This window comes from Nicotiana tabacum, chromosome 3 (genome assembly GCF_000715075.1).
Source record: "Nicotiana tabacum cultivar K326 chromosome 3, ASM71507v2, whole genome shotgun sequence".
NCBI lineage: Eukaryota > Viridiplantae > Streptophyta > Magnoliopsida > Solanales > Solanaceae > Nicotiana > Nicotiana tabacum.
The window spans coordinates 110,015,527-110,038,032 of NC_134082.1; the positions used below are offsets into that span (position 1 = coordinate 110,015,527).

Here is a 22,506-nt window from a genome sequence, read left to right on the forward strand (position 1 = left end):
CCATGATAGCGTCACCCTTTTCGGGAAATGTACTGGCAGGACCACTCTGGGGTCCCATTATTAAATTGCATGAATGTTACTATCACGCGAAATTTGGGAGGTATCGAGACCTCGAGGTTTTCCTGCTATTATAATCATCATCCCCAAAGGAGCTATCGACCTAATTTTGAGGTAGAAATCGGTCTTGGGGGGCCCGATTATTCCAAGTATGAGCTCCAAAGAGCCAACATCAAAATTCGAAGGCTAACTCTGCAAGAACGATGGAACATAAAGAGTGGAAAAACTTGAAGAAGAAATGTTCTCTTGCATTGCCAAAAAATATATTTACATGGGGCGTCTTTACAAGACTCGTTTCCCTGGGAGTACATACACAAAAAGAAAGAAGAAAAGAAAAGACGATGCATGCCTACTCTTCATCGCCACTACCCTCTGTACCATCTCCAGGACCTTCATCCAAAGCAACTAAGAGCTCCCAGTTTTCCTCCAATTCTCGGGCCTTCTCGACCTCAGTCGAGAGATTGACACCTTTGGTACTGGCTTCTTCTAAGGCTTGCCTCCTCGCCTTTGCACTAGCATGAGCGACAGCCCGAATCAGGTTTTGCTCAGCCTTCTCCGATATATTTCGGGCAATTTAATTCGCAGTAGCAGCATCTTTCGGGTAAGTAGCAACTTTTCCTTCGACCTCGGACTTGGCCGCAGATAGCACGACAATCTCTTTTCGAGCATTTTGGAGAAGACCCCGAGTCAATGTCAATTCTGAGGTGACTACCTTGTTTTTCTTTCTCAGCTCAAGGATCTCCCCATTCTTCTGCCCGATCTGCAAAAGAAAAGGTAAGTCAGCAAACGTTGAATTATGGGAACAATGAACGGATTTATGAGTAATGAATTACCTGCTCCACAAGGCCAGCCCTTTCTCTGAGCACTCCCTCCAAACTCGCCCGAAGCTCTCCCAGCTCCTTCTCCTTTCGGGCAGAGGAGGCCTCCAACTCCTGCAGTCTCGAGGCAAGTTTCTCAATCTCCTTTCCATGGTACGAAAGCGCCTCTCGGAGCCTAGAGAGGGCATGATCGTACATCTCCTTAGACTACAGTGAAACAGAAGAGTCAGAAAAATAAGGAAAAATGCTTGAGATAAAAAGAAAATTATACATGAACAACCATCACCTGTCGCTGGAACTTCTCTGCTGCCTCAATAGCACGGGGAGCATCGAGATCAATGTCCTCGCTGGCATCGTCGACGATATCAAAGAAGGCGCCAAACGCACCTCCCCCCTTTGAGAGGATCCCCCCACGTTGGCAGCATTCAGGTCCTGAGTGTCCTGTAACTCCCCAGAGGAGAACTGAGGGCCCAAATTAAGGCCATCCAAGGAATCGATGTCACCAAGGGGCAACTTCTGCCCCCGGAAAACTTCGGGCCCAGAACCTTTGGGACTAGCAACAACGGTCTCCCCAGCGGGGGCTGTACCACATTTGGTCACACGATAAGGGACCACATTCACACCCTCTTCGAGGGTCTCCACTTCACGGGACCGATTTGAATCGGTCGTTCCTGATTCAGCGACCTCTAGTTGGGGGCACCGGCGGGACTCCCGCGCCCAACCTCATTCTCTGTACCAAATGGTACTGGCCCTTATCATCATCTTTATCCCTAGTGCTAGGACTTGCTCTGAAAGCTGAAGTTGAGGTCCTGGTGGCAGCTCGAGGCTTGCGTGATTTAGGTTTCTTTGCCTGAGGAGAATCAGCAACTGCTTTATTTTTCCTTTTCTTGCCCTTAGCAGGCTTCGAAGTCTCCTCCTCGCCATTGAGAGGTGGTCTTATCCGCACATCATCGCTAAGGCCTGCAAAAACACAGCGGCCAAAGTTTATTAGCACAAAGGATACTAGGGAGAAGCATAAGAATAAGATATAAGTGGTGAGAAGAACTTTACCATGATTCTTGTCCACCCACCACATTTTAGCTAGGTCGGTCCAAGACCAGACGAGATATGGGAACGAAGTATCCAACCGTCTGATCCATCCCGGCAAATCCTGAACCGCTTTGGGATACCAGACCATAGCTACAAAAACCAAGGGAAAATCATTTTTCGAAAGAAAGGTAAGAAGATCACAGAGCACATTCGAAGGAGAAATACTTACATTGTGTATTCCACTTCTCGGGGAATGGCATCCTCCCGGCCGGGATGATGTTCGAGGTCCTCACCCGAACGAACCTCCTTACCCACCCTCGATCCTCGTCCTCATCGGTGCTCGAGAAAAATGATTTTTTGGACCAGTAGTGAAGCTTAATCAAACCTCGATAAAATCGAGGGCTATATAATTTGATTAGATGGTCGAGGGTAAAGGTCTCGCCCTCGACCCCATCAGAGAAGTGGCGGAGCATGTAGACTATCCTCTAGAAAGACGGATAGATTTGACGAAGCGTCACTTGGTACTTGTCACAAAAATCGAGAATAAATGGATCTATCTCCGATAAAAAAGGGATAGAAGAATCGGCCGGACTCAGAGTGAATGGGTAAGTATATACATAAAGGAAACCAGCTTTGTGATCCGTTATGCTCTCGTTAGAACGGGGAATCTCAACCAGTGTCGTCTCCTCCCATTGGCAGTCTTCCTTCACTTTCTTTATGTTGGTCACAATGCTAATGTGCCGGGACACGTGTTCGTATCGGCTCGGTGTAGATGAAGGTTCGTCGATGGTAAAATCCTTTGATGTGTCGAACCCGATGGGAGTACATTGTTCAACGGAGGGTATCACTTTGGGCTTTCCTTTGGATGTTTAGGATGAAGAGGCAGCCTCGTCTTTCCGAGGAACTATCTTGGAAGTTCTAGCCATGATGGTGGCAAAACTTTTCTGAGAAAGTAGGCAAAGGATCGAGAACATAAGAAGAAAGAATGCGAAAGAGGGTGGGTCTGGCCTTGAAAATTTGAAGATGTTGAGAAATCATGAATTATCAAACGATTAATGCATTTATAGGAGTCGTGTGGGCAGCGGAAAGGACGAGCCAATAGCGGTTCGTGGGCTCCTCGATAGTTGTGTTTGACGGCAACCATTGCATGGCTCTTTGAAGTATGGCATTTAATGCTCTGATGGGCTGACATCATGGCGATGATGCTTATGGAGTAGGAGCTCAAAATCGTTTCCTATCGCTTTGTTCTAGGAAAAGTAGGGACTATCTGTATACGGTGAAAATCGACGGCTCGATTTCACGGGCTTCCAGTGATCGACTCTGAGAATTCTCAATGGTCGACTTCGAGACAGTTCTATTTCGAGATAGTTCAACTTCGAGACAGTATAATTAATGACCAGTCCTGAGATATTGTGAATTACCAGTCTCCGCGGATTAGGGTGGAGTTCTCAAGGCACATGCATATGGTAGGTCAGGTCTAGTAGACTAACCCAAAAGGTGAATCAAGGCATTTAATGGTTGTACCAGCCTCGTATCTTTGTAATTAATGCATTTATACTATGTTGGGATTCCCCCTCTTATATAAAGGTGATCCTTGTCATTTTGTAAACATCTGTTGCTCTACACTAAATATACTAGAACATTCTCTCTACTCTCTAACACATTCTCTTGGTCTCGTTATCTCATTTATTGCTCATATTTATTGTGTTCTATTTATTGTTCATTATTTATTGTTTGTTATTGACCATAAAGAGCCGTCTTTGATTTATTTATAATTGTTAGTCTCCATCGACCACCTTTAATAGCTCCCAGCCGAGCTTCAGACTCGACCCCGAGGCCCTCGAATATGCAAGCTCAAGGCCCCGATTGACAGCGATTTGGTTTGATTAACATCTCGTTTCTAAGCTCTTATCTCGTTTCTAAGTCTTTCACATAGCATCAACTGCCTAACAACTAGCATAAAAATAGATCATGTATTTTTAGAACCACTAAATCAAATTTAATTGTTATTACCATTTTCGCGGTAAACAATGATCATACTTTATGTGATGTCATGCATGATATTATTAAGGCCATTTCCCTTCTATAAATAGCAAGGGTTTGTTCATTTGTAAATATCTCTCACTTGCCTTTTTATCTCCTAAGGCATTTGAATCTTCTTTCTCTCTTGTACTATTTCACTTGTATTTTTGGAGTGAAATAAAGTTTGAGTTGATTGTGTCCGAAGACTAGGCAAAAATTAAATTTTGCCAAACCTCGTTAACTTCTGGTCTTTTTTTATTGTCTCACTTACTATTTATTAGCTACCTTTAGATATAGTAGTTGTGATTTTATCACTCTCTATATATTCAGCTTCCTCAATAGTTTTAGACATATCGTTTCATAATGTTTCGTATCATATTGTATTATATTATATTGTATCGTTTGATGAATACAATATTTGGATAGATTGTATTGTTTGCCATTGTTATATGATATAATGCACCAAAAATATGAAGAATAAACTTGAAATATTGTAAAGAAAAATTATGATAAGGTAGAATTATTATAGAAAAAGGCCGAATAAAGGATAAAATAAAATTATTTAATAATAATGAGGGGTAAGATGAGAGAAAAAGACAAAGTAACGACGTGACCACACCAAATTGGTCGTTACATAAAGTGACACTTTTCGTCATTATATAACGACGGATATAACGATACAATATATTAAAATTTAAGTAACAATCAAAACAAATGTTATATTTAAAGTAACAATACAAAATAATACAATAGTAACAACCATCCAAACAAGGTGTTAAATCTCTTCTTTCATCTAATCTCAAATAACCAATAGACTTGATTAAATATATACTACCATTGTTCATTTTATGACACTAATTTTTTTATTAGAAATGAATAGTGGTTTTATATATAAGTGAAAATAATTTTATCTTATACTTTTTATTTTACTCTTAACGACATAGTTTTATAATCACATAAATAACTTAACATATTTAAGATCACAAACTTAAAAAAAATTGTTTCTTAAAACTATATAATGGAGGGAATCACTCTTGTTTTCTCCGGATCCAGAATTAACACGCATGTCAGTTAAAGTGGTCCTTCGAATCACATGTTTTTTTGGTAGGAAAGATAAGTAACATATATTAAAACATGTGTATTGGGTTTTGATGCTCATGCATCATGTTACAAGTGCTAGTGTTAGCTATACTATTAGGTATACTATCCATACAGGCATAACTATGTGAGGTATCGCCTCTAGTAATGTCACACTGACGATCCTCCAAAGTTGTATGAACTACATTTTTACTACTAAAGCTCTCAAAATAAATACTAGCAATCTCCTTAGTACATGGTTGGTAACAAAATATCTATTGCTGTCTTGATCATCCAGTTGTTGTACTGCTGTAGGTGGAATCATGCGCTGGGACGTGAATCCTCGCCGGTCTTCTAACAGTTGTTTTGTAATACAAAAAGGTGATTCAGCGAAAATGCACAATGCAGCAGTAGGTGGCATCCTACTTCCTAGTTTTGCAAGATCTACACAATTCTACTCCCTGTACACATGGGTGACTACTGGATCGTGGAGTGTCTCTAGGAGGTACCTGCAATCACATGTTGAATCTTTTTTCCGAAGTACAAAAGCTCTGGACCGCTAAAGATTGGAGAGACGACCTATCCACTTATCTTTTTCGGTATGCATATGAAAATATGCTACTCCCTTCGTTTTATATTAGATGAGGTAATTTGACTTGGTACAGAATTTAAGAAAAAAGAAGAAGATTTTTTAAACTTGTGATCTTAAAAGCTTAAGGGGTAAAAGATTTGTTGGGTCATGATATTTGTGTGGCTATAAAAGCTTCCCAGGATAAATGGGTAAAATAAAAAGTTTAAAGTTGAATTATATTTCCAAATTTAGAAATATATCATTTGTTTTGGAACAAACTAAAAAGAAAAGTACTTCATCTAATATGAAACGGAGGGAGTATATATTTAATTTATTTACTTGATTCACTTCTAGGGAGTAGTACATGCCTTCCTTTAGTTCACGGCCCGTTCTTGAAATTCTCTCTTTAGTCTTTAGTAACTCTATTTGAAGGACGATTCTCAAGAATATGGAGTAATGAATAGGCTATGTGTGCGTGTACACATCAACAATATAATTCATGATTCAACGTCATGTCTTCTAAAATCAAGCTGTATGTCAAATGACTTGGATGCGAAGTCACACACAGATGACTAGTAAATATAGAAATGCCAAATGTATGAAAATCTTATTCTCTCGGCTTTGTCGTGCTATAAAACAATAACAGGAAATCATTATATATAGGATTAGGAAATCATTATATATATATTGGAGTATATGCTTTCTATTTTCTAGCTGCACACTCATCTTTAACAGTTAAAAATAGAATTGTGGTCACAGATGTCACGAGGTGCAGAAATTGATTCTCCTATCAAGTTGAGAGAATTGTAATAATGCAAGAGCTAAAGGAAAAAGATAAAGGACATATGAACTAGAAACCAAAATAATTAATGACGATATGTACGGTTGTCGAATTTAATTGACCAAATAGATGATGTGGAATATGCTTTAATTTCCGTTTGATAGTCACCACTATAATTAGGTTTATGTCGAGTGGATAGTTTATTATTTCTTCTTCACAAATAGTTGTGCAGTTTTTATTAAGGATTATTTGAATAGATTGCTTATGTTGAGTTTTCTTAATAAGCATTTAAACTGGTAAATAAAAAAAGAAAAAGATCTAATAAAGCAATTAGTTGAAATATGTCATGTTAACCTTTTTCTTGGACAGAAATATCACTTCGATGGTGTGAGATAAAAGACTTAATTTACATCAAGTTAAATTGTTGAAGGAAATTAGATGTCTAGTTTTTTAGACAAACGGGAGAAAAAGGAAAAAACAGGATGTCAAGTAGTCAGCTAAAACGATTGCTTCTATCAATGGAGAGTTTTAGGGGTCATTTGGTTTGAAGATGAGTTATTTTAAGATTAGTTATATCGGGATTAATTATATAGGGGTTAGTTATCCTCGTATTATTTTTTACGGAAAAGGGCCAAATACCTCCCTGGACTTTACGATAAGGTCTATATATAACTCTCGTTAAAAGTTTGGCCCATCCCCAACCTTGCGTGACACTATTGGCCTAGATACCCCTTTGTTTTACATGGTTGCCACAGTGGATAAGTTATCCACTCAAAATATTACACGTGGAAATTAATATACACACAAACATTTTATTTTAATGCTCATCCCTATACATTAACCCTATCCGTTACCCGACCCATAAGTTTGTACCCGTCTCTTAATTAACCCTACCCTTTTCTTCTCAGTCAGCTTTTCTTCTCAATCTCAACAAGGAACTTACAGAGCTGGTGCTAATTTCGGTGCAAATCTGGACGACCAAGTAAGGGTTAGTGTTCCCACCATCTTTCACCATTCAATTCCCAAAATATGAGCCAGGGATCTTCGAGTTCATCATATGGTTCGAGGAGGAAATGTTGTTGCTACTAGCCAATTCACTGCTTGGACTCCAAATAATGTCGGCAGACGATTTAACAAGTGTTCAATGCCTAAGGTAAATTTTATAAGAATTGTTTGTATATTTTGTTTAGGTAAATAATGCCGGCAGACAAAAATTGTCGATAATTTTATTGTAATTGTTGCGCAGGAACAAAAATGTAAGTTTTGGGAATGGGTAGATGATGAACTTCCTCTTAGAGTTACAACACTGATCAGTAACTTAAAGAATGAAAATGAAGCTCTTATACGAGAAAGGAATCTTCTGCTGATGAAGGTTGTCGAGATTGAAAGCGTCTTAGCAGGGGATGTTGCAAAAATTGAATATTTCAAGGAATTAGATAATGTTAAAAGGAGACAATGATGTTTCTAAGGAAAAAATTGATGGAGGTTTAGTGTTTGTGAAGGAAAGTAGTCCGAAAAAATGGAATATCATTGGTTTGGTATGGTGTTGCTTCGTTGGGTTTATGTGTGCTTGGATGATGAAATAGCTAACTTAAGCTCAACCAAAGTTTAGGTGTATTTGACATATTTAAGTGATTATGTAACCGATGTTCAAACAAGGTTTATGTATAATTGACATGGTTAAGGTTTAATTTATGTTTTATGTTTTGGAATGAAGTTTAAGTGATTATGTAACCTATGTTCAAACATGTATAAGTTTAACTGGCTTCTCTTTTTCCTTCTGTTCTGGTAGACTATCCATCCTTTTGATATAGGGATATTTGATTGTCTTCACTTCTATTTTCACTTCCCTTGTAGTCACTATATATACCTTGTTCTGGTGTGTGTATTCAACTGTTCATGTGTTGGTTCTTGTTGTGACAGATGAAAAATGGAGTGTGAACAAAGTGAAATGTAATGATGGATTAGTTGAAGGGCAGAATCACCAAAGTCAGATGCAGGACTTTCCTTCTGACTACACAAGATTAGTTTGGTAATTTGATCCTCTTAGATTAAGAAAAGCCATTTCTGCACACCTAATATATTACACAGTTGAAATCAGTAATGCAGTTCAAGAGGCCAAAAAACATGTTTAGAACCTGCACATAACCTGGTACGAATGCATTACACCACAACCAATGAGATTCAAAAGAGTGAAATCCGCCGGTTTATATAGTGACTACAGTTTGCACTTCAGAGGTTCTCATTCTCAAAGATTAATGAACTACAAGCATTTCCAGCACCCTCTCTACTGCGATAAGAAGCACTTCTAAGAGATTCAGCAGACATAAAGTCATCAGTATCGAAAAATGCACTATCTTCTTCATCTGTTTCAATCTATTTGAAAGGAAATGTAAGAAATCCACCCAGAGTTTTATTAACTGCTTTTCACTGCAAACTTGCATAAACCATCCTCAGCTGTAACAGACGAAAGCCTCTTTGCTACTGCTCGGACACACCTAATAATTTATGGCAAGGAATAAATTTTGAAATGTTTTCTGCAAGCTGTATTTTACATTGTAAAAGGCCCTTTGACTTTCATAAGGACAAAACTTTTGAAAGGCATTTCTAAAAGGTGAAATGTAAAATGTAAAAAGCCCTTTGATTTTCAAATGAAAACATCTAACCATTTACAGATAAGAAGTTTGGTTACCACTGTTCAACCAGATCCCAACAAGCAGCATAATACAACATGGAACATTAACACTGAAACTTCTTGTCTGTAAATAACACTGAAACATTAACAAGCAGCAGAATATCACTGGTAATAACATGGAACATTAACACTGAAATTGAACAACTGTTTTGCAGAATGTAAAAAGCCCTTTGATTTTCAAATGAAAACATCTAACCATTTACAGATAAGAAGTTTGGTTACCACTGTTCAACCAGATCCCAACAAGCAGCAGAATACAACATGGAACATTAACACTGAAACTTCTTGTCTATAAATAACACTGAAACATTAACAAGCAACAGAATATCACTGGTAATAACATGGAACATTAACACTGAAATTGAACAACTGTTTTGCAGAATTCAACAAGCAGAAGAATACAAAACAAGGCACATAGGCCTCAACAAGTAGCAGAAACTTAACCAACCCCATAGCAGCCTTAGCAAAAACTTAACAGCAAAAACAAGAAGCAAAACATGGCACATAGGCCTCAACAAGAACCAGGATAATTGGTTAACTGTGTTGTTTGTTAACTAACTAAACATAATTGTTTAATAACCAATCACAACAAAAAACATAACAATTGTTTTCAAAGAAGATCTTCATCATCAAGTGCAACTCGTTTACCTTTGCCCTTTGTTGCCATCATCTTGATATTTCTCTTTCTTGCCTCAAGTTGGACTTGGCTTGATGAGATTGCAGCTTTTCCCTTCCATGTCAGCTTAGTTGGAGAATAAGGAATATTGGTAGGTGTCGAAGCCCCAGTGTGATCTCCAGCAAACTTAATTTTCCTTACACCAGTAGTAGGTCCTCTTAGGTTACCCCTCTCAATCCTTGATTGTGTTTCTGAAATAATCATTGGCCTAAGTGGAGGATCTTCTTCATTGTCAACTTCTGGACCATATGGTGTGAACTCTTGGGCGGCAGCAAATGGTCCAACATCAGCATTGCAGCTTGCAGCTTGGGTGGCAGCAAATGGTCCAACATCAGCATTGCAGCTTGCAGCTTGGGTGGCAGCAAATGGTCCAACATCTTCATTGTCACTCTCCATTGCAGCATCTTCTTGAGTTGCAGCAGCCTTAGGCTATTAACAAGTAAAAAAAAATCAAGTCAATTTAAGTAGTACTGTTAATCAATCAAACAATATGAAAAAATATTACCTTGTAACAACCCCTTCCATTGTGGTTTGGCTCACCACAATTACTACATGTCATTTGTGTCTCCTTCCTTGATTGACTCCATGCCCTATCCTTTTTCTTGCCTCATCTGGTTCCCTATTTCTTTTCACTTTGGGTCTGCCAACTTGCTTCACAGTATCAGGAGGTAACATGGCTTGTGAAGGTTCAACTTTCCAGAATTGTCGACCCCTAACAGGCTGAAGCTTTTCCTTATATGTTAGCAAGTATGCTTCTTTACTATACCACCAATGGATTTCACCATCAGGCTCTACTCTCTTATGCACCATTGCCTTTATTGCATGAGGGCAAGGAATGCCAGATAAATCCCATAACCTACATGTACACCTTCTCTGTTGTAGATTGACAGCGTGTCTATCAATTCCTTCAGACACTTCATATCCTCAATCTCCATTGAATATAACTTTACAGTCATGTGATATGCCCTTCCGATCACTATACAACTTCAAGCAAGCTGGACTAATATTCTGCATTGCAACTTCTCACCTTAGCCTCATTGTCTCCTAACAACACTATCACTTTCACTCTTATGTCCTCCAACATTTTGATAATTGGTTTTCCTCTAGCCTCAAGAATCCAGGCATTAAATGACTCAGTGAAGTTGTTATCAACCATCATATTCTTACATTGAGTATCAAGATAAACCCTGCACCATGCCCTTGGGAGATACTTTAAGATATCCTTTGCAGCATCTTCTGACAGATCCCCTAATTTTTTCAGTTGGTCTTTAAACTCCTCAACATATGAACTCCATGCACACCACTATAACAACTTTCTTATTTCATCACTTCTCCATTTGCCAATTGGCCTCAATATGTCTCATATAGTACTTGTGGTTAGCCTCAGGAAGTATTGTGCTACCAGCAGCCAACAAGCCCTGTGAAATGAATCAAAAACAGAAAATGAAAGAAATATTAGACTATTAGTGCAAACCATCATATACTTTAAAATATATAATGAAAGAAAATCAGAATTAATTACCTTTTGCATATCTGATATGAATGTGATTCTTGCACCAGTTTTAAGCTCCAAAGACAACTTCAACAGCTCCATGAACCAACTCCAAGTCCTGCTTGTTTCCTTGTCCACCACAGCCCATGCTAGTGGGTAGAAATGATTCATGGAATCTTGTCCTAATGCAACCAATAGCTGACCCTTGGTTCTACCCTTTAAGAATGTACCATCCACTCCAATTAATGGTCTCAAACCATTTTTCCAGCCTTGCTTCAAAGCATTAAAGCATAAGTACATTCTCAAAAAATTTCTCTTACCTTCTGCTAGTGCATCTTTGGAGATATTTATGACTACATCACTTCCTGGATTAGACAATCTAAGTTCTTGGCAGTATGCCTCAAGTTTGTTGTAGTCATCTATAAAACTACCCTCTAGTTTCTGAAGAACCAAACTCTTAGCCCTTTTCAATTTGGATCTACTCACATTCAACTTCAAATCATGTTCAAGCTCACCTCTCATATCTTTAATCATGTATTTAGGGTTATTTTGGACTTTACTCTTAAAATACTTAGCTAATGTGGCATAATCAGCTCTAGGATTCTTAAAGGCATCATCATATGTGTGTATATCCTTCCAAGTTTTAATCGTGAACCCACCAGTTTTCCCATCTTCAGAAATTAGACACCTAAAGGGACACCCTTCTTGACAACCATACCTGGTTCTTACTTTTTCACATTTAATCAACTTCAAAGCCTTTTTGTTAGCTAAAGCATAGAAATTTACAGCCTTCATGCCTTCATTCATGTCCTTAAATGACATACCTAGCTTCAACTCCTTATAGCTTTCCAACCTATCATCTAAAACCCTCCTACTTTCATTGCTAATACCCTCCATTTCATCCGAATCATACTCCCCACCATCTGAAGGTTCATATTCGCCACCAGAACCAAGACTTTGTTCACAATCTGTACCAACCTCAACATCTACATGATATGTTTCTGTATGGTCTATGATATGTGGAACAGAAACAGTGGACTCACTCTCATTAACAGCAAAGAAATTTAAGACCTTGAATTTGTTACATAATAAGCTAAGAAGAGCCCTAATACTCTCATCACCTTCTACCAAATAGTACTTACCCGAAGGCCCAACCACTAACAATTGTTTAACTTTGACAAACCCTAATCTGGAGGTAAACTCATCACATATATCCTTATAACTCAATAAGTCAGGATCAAATGATGTCCATAAGTGCACAAGTTCCTCACAGTATACTAGGTCAGGTGAAAATACCCATTTACCCCCATAGTTGAACACAATATCAACCTCTGAAATCATCCTTCGAAAGCTAAAAAAAAGGAAACAATAAAAACAACGGAAAAGGGACCACATCAGAAAATATAGGTATAAAGATAAAGTATGGAATAAAAAAACTTAAAAGCAAATCTGATTTCGGGACAGCCGACCCACCAAATCCCAACAAAAAATATGAGAATAAAAAAATCCAGCAATAAACAAACATATACGGATAAAGATAAAGCATGGAATAAAAAAACACTAAAAGACAAATATGATTCCGGGACAACTAAAGACCCACCAAATCCCCAACAAAAACACGAGAATAAACAAAATCCAGCAATAAACATACATATATAATGCTTTTAAATAGATAAACATTAACTCGACTAAATCACATGTTAAAACGATTTTAATCCTAAAACCTAGACCCAACAGTAAAATGTAACAAAAAAGAAGCTAAAGAAACTTACCTTGACAAGAAGATCTTCTTTAATATGGGGGTATGGAGTTTCAGCAGCACTCACCTTCAATTGGATTTCTTCGCATTAGCAGAAAGATGGTGGAATTTTTGGTGGAGTCGACGATAATGGGGTATGGAGTTTGGTAATTGTTTTTACCCAAGCGGACGAAATGAGTAGGGTTAATTAAGAGACGGGCACAAACTTATGGGCCGGGTAACGGGTAGGGTTAATGGGTAGGGATGGGCATTAAAATAAAATGTTTGTGTGTATATTAATTTCCACGTGTAATATTTTGAGTGGATAACTTATCCACTGTGGCAACCGTTTAAAACAAAAGGGGTATCTAGGCCAATAGTGTAACGACAAGGTTGGGGATAGGCCAAACTTTTAACGAGGGTTATATATAGACCTTATCATAAAGTCCGGGGGGGTATTTGGCCCTTTTCCTTATTTTTATTGATTGTTTGGTATGTTGTATTAATTATGAAATTGTCAATTTTACTGTTTTATCTGGAAATTACTATTACAGCATTTGGTAGGTATAAGTTATCCTGATACTATTTTTAATCCTGGGATAACTAATCCCAGAATTAGTAACCAAATAAGAAATAAACTGATACTAAATGTTTATCCCAGAATTATTTTTACTTATCCATCATATTATACGGCTCCTTAGTAAGTATGTGCCTCCAAGTGAGTGTCTGTCGACGCAACATAGGCTTTTGGTCATGGACTTGGAGATCAAAGGAGCAAGGAAGAAGAGAGCGGTGTATGACCAACCTAAGATCAAGTGGGGAGCCTTGGCTCAGGAGTTGGGGGAGAAGATGTTGGCTATGGAGGCCTGGAGGAGTAGTTGGGACGTGAGTAGTATGTGGACCACGATAGCGAATTGCATTAAGGAAACTGCTAGGAAGGTGTTAGGGGTCTCGGAGGGTTACTCTAGTGGCCATAAAGGGGACTAGTGGTGGAATGGAGAGGTCTAAGAAAAAGTGGAAGCTAAAAAAGTGATATATTTGAAGCTAGTAGGGAGCACGGACGAGGAAGAACAGAGGACGTACAGGGAGTGTTATAAGAAGGCAAGGAGAAAGGTGAAGCTCGCGGTCACGGCTACTAAGACAACAACTTTTGAACGGTTGTATGAGGATCTTGGGGGTAAAGGAGGGGATAGGAAGATGTACAAGTTAGCCAATATTAGGGAGAGGAAGGCTCGGGACCTAGATCGAGTGAGGTACATAGACCAAGTGGTAAGATATTAATGGAAGAGGTGTGTATCAAGCGTAGATGGCAGAAGCACTTCCGTAGACTCTTGAATGAGGAAGGGGATAGGAATATCGTGTTGGGTGAGTTGGAGAACTTAGAGAAGATTTTGAGTTTTGTAGGTGTATTAAGTGTGAGGAGGTTAATGTGGCAATACGGATGATGAGCAGGGGTAAGGCGACTGGGCCTGGCGAGATCACGATGGAATTTTGGAAAGAAGGGACAGGGTAGGCTTGGAGTGGCTTACTAACTTGTTTAATGTCATTTTCAGGACAAAGAAGATGCCCGAAGATTGGCGGTGGAGTTTGATGATTCCATTGTACAAAAAAGAAGGTGATATCCAGAACTGCAACAACTATAGGGGTTTCAAGCTGCTGAGTCACACTATGAAAATTTGGGAGAGGGTGGTGGAGAAGAGAGTGAGGACATGTGTATCTATCTCTAAGAACGAGTTCGGATTTATACCGGGATAGTCAACTATCACCCTACTACAAAATAAGGCGAGGGATCCCCCTTACGTAGTGATTCTATCAATCATGTATGTAGGTAGGACCCTCCATTCTGATTGTTATACACCTGGTGAGATGATTGGCGGAGCAGTATAGGGAGATGAAAAAAAGACTTGCATATGGTATTCATTGACCTTGAGAAGGCTTATGACAAAGTCTCGAGGGAGGTGCTATGGAGATTAGCGGAGTCTCGGTAGCGTATATTATGGTGATTAAGGACATGTACGAAGGTGCTAAGACTCGTGTAAGGACTGCATGAGGAGACTCAGAACAATTCTTTGTGGAGATGGGGTTGCATCAGCGATCGGTCCTTAGTCCATTTTTGTTTGCTCTAGCGTTGGAGATGTTGACATGACACATATAAGGGAGGTTGCCATGGTGTATATTATTTGTTGATGACATAGTACTGATTGACGACAAGCGAGGGGGTTTTAACGCTAGGTTGGAAGTTTGAAGACAGACGCTGAAGTTTAAAGATTTCAAGTTGAGTAGGTCGAAAACTGAATACTTAGAGTGAAAGTTTAGTGATGAGAGGTATGAAGAAGAAGTGGAAGTGAAAATTAATACTCAAGTCATTCCTAAAAGAGATACTTTCAAGTATCTTGGGTCTATAATTCAAGGCAATGGGCAGATTGACGAGGATGTTACTCATCGTATTGGAGTAGGGTGGATGAGATGGAAGCTAGATTCGGGGGTTTTATGCAATAAAAATGTGTCGCCTAGACTTAAGGGCAAGTTCTTCAGGGTGGTGGTTAGACCGGCTATGTTGTATGGAGCTGAGTGTTGGCTCATCAAGAAGTACCATGTCCAGAAGATGAAAGTAAATGAGGATGTTGAGATGAATATGTGGGCATACCAAGAAAGACAAGACTAGGAATGAAGTTATTAGGGACAAGGTGGGAGTGACATCTGTGAAGGACAAGTTGCGGGAATCGAGGCTGCGAGGGTTTGGGCATGTGAAGAAGAGAGACATAGATACCTCGGTCAGGAAGTGTGAGAGGTTAACCATGGGAGACTTGAGGAAGGGCAGGAGTAGGGCGAAGAAGTATTGGGGAGAGATGATTAGGTAGGACATGTCATTACTTCACTTAACCGGGGATATGACAAGCGATAGGAAGGTGTGAAGGTCGAGGATTAAGGTATTGGATTGACAGGTAGTTATGAGTTTCTCCTAGGTTTACCAGTAATACTAGTGTCACGACCTGAATTTCCCACCCTCGGGAGTCGTGATGGCGCCTACTCGTGAAAGCTAGGCAAGCCGAGTATTATAGATACTAACCTTTTTTCTTAGCCTTTTTAATAGTTTAAGACAACATGCGATCAACAGTGGAATATTAATAATAATTAAAGACATGCGGAAGACTAAATCTGATAACTTAGCCAAATACAAGTACGAAAAATATAAAGTACATCTCTACCCAGAACTGGTGTCATAATATCACAGACCATCTACGAATACTACAAACAGTTGTCTGGAAAGAAAGATACAATCTGTCTCTAAAGTAAATGAAAACAGAATATAAAGATAGAAGGGGATGCCAGGGCTTGTGGACGCCTGCAGGACTACCTCGGGTCTCCTAATGGACTGAAGGCAGCAACCTCTCTCAATGGTCCAAATGCTCCAGCACCGGGATCTGCACATAGTGCAGAGTGTAGTATCAGCACAACCGACTCATATGCTAGTAAGTGTCGATCCTAACCTCGACGAAGTAGTGACGAGGCTAGGACGAGACTACCAAATAAACCTTTGCAGTTAAAGCATATACTACAAGTAATAATAACGGAAACTAGCAGTTAAAGATGGGAATGGGTACATGCTGCAGGGGAATTTCAAGTAATCACAGTAACTTAGGAGAAAAACATAAGAACATTTTAAAGGTTGCATCAGTAAGAATAAAGAAGCAATAACAGTTCAATATCCATTTTTATCACTTATTGTTGCGGCGCGCAACCCGATCCAATCATTTATCACTATTGCGGCGTGCAACCCGACCCCTCATGTCCTCCCTTATTACTCCCTGTTGCGGCGTACAACCCGATCCCATATAAAACTATTGCGGCATGCAACCCAATCCAAATACACAATTCAATACCAATCACAAATGAGTCCCGACAAGGGATAATAAGGAAATAACAATATCCCGGCAAGGGAATCAACAATGAGAATGAACATGTCCCGACAAGGGAACCAACGATAAGAATTAAATACGTCCCAACAAGGGAATTAGCTATAACCAAACTTGTACCAATAATTAACTTCACAAATGAAACCTCAACTGGAACCAATACTCAACAATAAATAACTACCACGAGAATAATCACAATTATTGCCCAACACGGAGAATCAACAACTTAGGCATTATGTAGTATTTATCAAAAACACAACGATTACAAATTAAGACTCACGGGCATGCTTGACAATGACATATAGATACTCGTCACCACACCTATACGTCGTACACTACACTAGCACATAGCAATTAAATCACAATACCTATTCCCTCAAGCTAAGGTTAGGCCAAACATTTACCTCGAACTTCCACGGCCAACTCAAGCCTCAAACACCACTTTTCCTTTAGAATTCGCCTCCGAATTACTTGTATCTATTCCAAATTAATTTGACAACGTCAATAAATGCTATAGGTTTTCTATCATTTTTCCCAAAAAGTCAAAAATCGACCCCGGGCCCGCTTAATCAAAACACAAGGTTCGGACCAAAACTCGATCATCCATTCACCCACGAGCACAAATATACAATTAGTTTCGAAATCCGACCCCAAAATGAGGTCTAATCTCAATTATTCAAAAAGCCCTAACTCTACCTAAATTCCTAATTTCTACCATGAAAACTTTTGATTTTTTATTAAAAAGTGATAAAAAACATTGGATAATTGAAAGAGTAAAGTTTAGAATTGATTACCAACACTTTGGGGATGAATTTGTGGGAAGAAAATCGCCTCTAGGCTTTGGGAGTTCGAAAATATGGAGTAAAATGGGTTCTGCCCGGTTCTGATTTTGTTTTAAAATAACTGGCCAGGCCTTCATCGCGTTCGCGATAGGCCTGTTGCGTTCGCGATGGGTCAGGCCCAGATGGCCATCGCATTTGCATTCAAGGGCTCGCGTTCGCGGAGTTTCAGCTCCTCAAGCCTTCGCGTTCACGGTTAGGTGTCCGTGTTCGCGTAGAACAATTTGAAATCCCTCCCCCAGGCCCACTAACCCTACGCGTTCGCGAGAATCGGAACGCGTTCACGAAGGGTAACCCCCCCCCCCCCACACACACACACACACAGCTTCGCGTTCGCGTCCTGAGCTCCGCGTTCGCGAAGAATAAACTGGCACCTGAGGAAATTTGCCTTAAGTGTTCGTGAGTGAAGCCACGCGAACGCGAAGAGAAAAATCTCTGTGCACTTGAGACAGCAAAACTTGCAACTTTTCTAAGTGTAAAAACATCCTGAAACCTATCCGAAACTCACCTGAGCCCATAGGGCTCCAACCCAAACATGCACACTAACTCAAAAACATCGTATGGACTTACTCGTGTGATCAAATTGCCAAATTAACACCTATAACAACGAATCTAACATCAAAATCAAAGAAAATCTCAAGAACTTCCTAAGTTCAAATTTTAACAACCCAGGGTCCGATTCACGTCATTTCAAGTCCGTTTCTTACCAAATTTTATAGGCTCAACCTAAATACCATATAAGACCTGTACCGGGCTCCGGAACCAAAATACGGGCCCGATACCATCAATTTCAAATACGTTCAAATTCCCAAAAACTCTTAAGATTTTAGTTAAACAATTTTTTTTAAAAAATTCATTTCTCGGGCTTGGGACCTCGGAATTCAATTTAGGGCATACGCCCAAGTCCCATATTTTTCTACGGAATCCCCCGGGACCGTCGAATCACGGGTCCGGGTTCGTTTACCCAAAATATTGACCGAAATCAACTTAAATTCAATTTTAAAGGCCAAATTAGCATTTTTATCAATTTTTCACATAAAAGTGTTCCGAATATACGTTCGGGACGCGCACACAAATCGAGGTGAGATGAAAGGAGGCTTTTAAGGTCTCGAAACACAGAATTTACTTGTAAATCAAGTGAGGGTTATCACAACTAGTACTATTCTTGTATTCTTAGTTCTTTAGTACTTGTTATGTCACTCGCTTCCATTACCTTATTATATTACTGATGTTATTGCTTGTTGCTTTATTTTTATCATTCCTTAAGCCGAGGGTCTATCGGAAACAGCCTCTCTGCCTTTATAAGATAGGGGTAAGGCTGCATACACACTACCCTGTCCAGACCCAAATATGAAATTAAGTTGGATTTTTTGTTGTTGTTGTTGTTGTTGTTGATGAAGATGATGATGAGGGTCTTTCGTATAATAAGCTTGTTATCTATTCGTTCTTTTTCTTTTCTCTCTCTTTTTCTTTTCCATTTTCTCCCGTGGAATTGGAAAAGTTTATTTAAAAAAATAATAGTACCACACACCTAGAGCATGCAGACAAGTGAGCATTCTCAGCACAGAGCTGTTTGGCCCAAAGCTACGTTAATGGACCAGAAGTAGTGTCGTGACCTGTTTTCTTCCCAATTAAATAAAGTTTGACGAGCAATTTGATTTTTATGGGGTCCTCCTACCTAACATAGTTTGATGGGACGTCTTATAATTTAGGGAAATTATTTCCCTATTATTTATGCACTAATATTTTCTTTTTCTTATAAATTTAATAGCATTATCATGGAATTACTTTGGGGTCATTAGTTATTTAGCAATGCTACTGGGGGTTTTGTCTTCTAACAAAGGAGTTATTGATAATTTTAAATTTTTAATGAAATATGGAACATGAAAATATATATCTACTTTAAATTCACACTCCATTAAAGCACCCTAGTATATGTATGAAGTTATTTCATCTGTCACGCTCCAAAAAGTATTACTTTCATGAATTGAAAGAGCTCAACTTATTTTTAAAATGATGGTATAGCAAACAACAACAAAAATATCTAGAAGTCAGTATTAATTGTCTCAAACTTGCCACTTTTTTATATTTTAATAAAAAGAGAGAGAGCAAAATGACCTTATTTCGTAATGTTTTATTGTTTCTTTGAAAAGTAAGAAGTTCTTTACTCGAGTTGCGTCGTCAACACCTTCATTGACATGCATTAGAGATTCTCTTTCTTTGGTGTTAATCTTGAGCTAAGGTTAAGAAGTCTAGGGTACTTCGACAAATAAAGATTGACTAATACGACATATTGTTTTTCATTATCATAGTTGATTAGCTTTTGATTGCAATTTTATGAAATAAAATTGACTTGTATACTAGGTAATATTAATCATAACAAATATGATACATGACTTGTTATAGTAAATTAAGTCGTATTGATAGCGTAGAATCTTTTTAGACAACATTGCACAAAACTTAAATCACAAATTATTGTCATATCAAAATTTTCTTTTCTAAAATAAAGCCGTCAGATGCCCAATATGCAGAGAAATAGTACCAAATATCTTATCAACAAAGAGCAATAAGACACCAAAACATGTGGTTATAATCCTGGCTCTCATTCTCCAGACCAAGACCCAAACAAAGCATAAAAGAATAAAGAAGTCCACACTTTGGCTTCCCCTTGCATCCATTTCTAACCAACAGAAAGAACGCAAGAGGCAACCAAAAACACAAATCCTTGATTTCCACAAATTAAAGAAAACCTGAGATGGGAATAGTTGAAGAAGCACACAACGTCAAGGTTTTAGGGATAGGGGATCGAACCATAGTCCTAGCTCATGGGTTTGGGACAGACCAATCTGTGTGGAAACATCTGGTTCCTCATCTAGTTGGCGATTACAAGGTTGTCTTGTTTGACAACATGGGTGCTGGAACTACCAACCCAGACTACTTTGACTTTGAAAGGTATTCAACTTTAGAAGGCTATGTCTATGATGTGATCGCTATTTTGGAAGAACTCCAAATTACTAGTTGCATTTATGTTGGACACTCTGTTTCTGCTATGGTTGGTGTCATCGCTTCTGTTGCTCGTCCCGATCTCTTCACCAAACTTGTCACCGTCTCTGGTTCTCCCAGGTAATTAATTTCCCTTTACCTTCTTACAATTTACTGGTGAATATTAACTTTTGACTATTTCTCCTTGTCGCAATTTGATGTTCTTAACGACACTTATTTCTTACAACTATTTACCAACTAACCTAAATCACAAAAGCATATTCTTGGTTTTAAATTAGTTAGTGCATTGATTCCGTGCTTGCATTTCCCCTGATATTACCTAATCTTTTGGGTGAAATTTAAAGAAATACTAATAGCAAACTTTAAATGAAGAGTAGTCATAGTCATAGAAAGAGAGAGCAATAGTACAACTTCGAGTCTATTTTTTGGTTTATTATTATAATTTAAATAAATCATTCAGCTGGTAAATATGCAAATCATTAGCTAATTCTTCTATTGAACATGTTGGTTGTCTACGTTGGGCACGACAGTTGTTTGTTAGGTTTATTTATTATTACAATGGTGTGCTGGATCCTTTTTTTATTTGGCTTAGGGATAGTTCCATGAAATTCTGAAACTTATCTTTCTAACTTGAATTAATAAATCTAATTAGGTATTTGAATGACGTGGACTATTACGGAGGATTCGAGCAAGAAGATCTGGATCAACTGTTTGAAACAATGAGATCAAATTACAAGGCATGGTGTTCTGGTTTTGCACTTTTAGCTGTAGGAGGTGACATGGATTCAGTGGCAGTACAGGAACTCAGCAGGACATTATTCAACATGAGACCAGACATTGCATTAAGCGTGTTACAAATCATATTCCTAAGTGATTTAAGGCATTTGTTGCCTCATGTGACTGTTCCCTGTCATATAATTCAAAGCATGAAGGATTTGGTTGTACCAGTGGTGGTTTCTGAATACCTTCACCAGAACCTCGGCGGCGGATCTATCGTGGAGGTAATGTCGACGGATGGCCATCTGCCGCAGCTGAGTTCACCTGATGTTGTTATTCCGGTGTTGCTTAGGCATATTCGTTATGATATTGCCGTTGATTAATTAGTACTACTGTATTAGGCAGTTACTTGGAAGTTGAATATATTTTGGATATATGTACAAAGTTATCTTGCTTTGCTAAATGGAATTCATAGCAAAGCAATCCCTATGATTGCAACTTTGCAAATTTCAAATGAAAATGATGGAAAATTGTCGATCAATAAATCAATTAGGTTTCTCTTTCTCTCCTACACTTGTTGAGAATCCTCTATTTTCATTCCTCTAAGCTAGTACAATTAATTGGTTAACTATTGTATAGGCCAAGTGGTCGCATAAGAGAGTGACACGTGGAGCCAAAAGCAGAGGATAGGTAGCACCAAAGGCAACAGTTCCGTTTGTTACCAGAAAGAATGATGCTCGTAAAGATGCAATAAATACCATCCACCCGATAGTATTTAATGGAGAATATTCCATAGCATTTAGTGCACTGCCCGTTACAGAGAATTTGTCATTTATGCTCACCATTACACTTTCTTCAATGGCCTTCATAATTGACATTAAAGGAGGGCATGGTCCCAGGACCTTATCCCCTAGGTGCAGCTATAAATAGTGAGTGTTGTTATCATTGTAAAGGACACGAATTTTCTGGCAAACTTATGCTATAATCAATCAAAAGCTCTATATATTTTTACATTCTTATTCCTTGATTTTATCGTTGTTGTGTCCGGAAGCTTCGCTCCCAGAATCATTGTTT

At 38.7% G+C, this 22,506-nt stretch overlaps 2 protein-coding genes and 1 long non-coding RNA gene across 4 annotated transcripts; 2 read left to right on the forward strand and 1 right to left on the reverse strand.

Annotated features, from left to right (window-relative positions):
• The first annotated feature begins 7,075 nt into the window (after positions 1–7,075).
• Positions 7,076–8,136, forward strand: LOC107801935 (uncharacterized). Its single transcript, XR_012707721.1, has 2 exons — positions 7,076–7,508; positions 7,602–8,136. It is a non-coding gene; the product is annotated as an uncharacterized LOC107801935 (long non-coding RNA).
• Positions 8,137–8,219: 83 nt separating this feature from the next.
• LOC107801934 (uncharacterized) lies at positions 8,220–10,520 on the reverse strand. 2 transcript variants are annotated; one of them, XM_016625353.2, is made up of 3 exons: positions 10,232–10,520; positions 9,699–10,155; positions 8,220–8,853 (listed from the first exon to the last, which is right to left on the reverse strand). In XM_016625353.2, exons 1-3 carry the CDS (start codon positions 10,283–10,285, stop codon positions 8,837–8,839), a joined length of 528 nt encoding a protein of 175 aa, XP_016480839.2. In that variant the 5' UTR covers positions 10,286–10,520; the 3' UTR covers positions 8,220–8,836. The 2 variants fall into 2 exon arrangements, with proteins under 2 accessions (XP_016480839.2, XP_016480838.2); XM_016625352.2 differs by lacking the exon at positions 8,220–8,853 and having other exon boundaries at positions 9,376–10,155.
• Positions 10,521–20,319: 9,799 nt separating this feature from the next.
• LOC107801932 (karrikin insensitive 2 receptor CA-like) lies at positions 20,320–21,996 on the forward strand. Its single transcript, XM_016625349.2, has 2 exons — positions 20,320–20,835; positions 21,368–21,996. The coding sequence occupies exons 1-2, from the start codon at positions 20,468–20,470 to the stop codon at positions 21,813–21,815; spliced, it is 816 nt and encodes a 271-aa protein (XP_016480835.2). The 5' UTR covers positions 20,320–20,467; the 3' UTR covers positions 21,816–21,996.
• Positions 21,997–22,506: the final 510 nt, after the last annotated feature.

Excerpts from the sequence above, each read along its gene's own strand:
- LOC107801934 (XM_016625352.2), bottom strand. The coding sequence starts at position 10,285 with ATGACATGTAGTAATTGTGGTGAGCCAAACCACAATGGAAGGGGTTGT. Across the intron at positions 10,156-10,231 it reads ATGGAAGGGGTTGTTACAAG|CCTAAGGCTGCTGCAACTCA; the intron begins GTAATATTTTTT and ends ACTTGTTAATAG.
- LOC107801932 (XM_016625349.2), top strand. The coding sequence starts at position 20,468 with ATGGGAATAGTTGAAGAAGCACACAACGTCAAGGTTTTAGGGATAGGG. Across the intron at positions 20,836-21,367 it reads ACCGTCTCTGGTTCTCCCAG|GTATTTGAATGACGTGGACT; the intron begins GTAATTAATTTC and ends AAATCTAATTAG.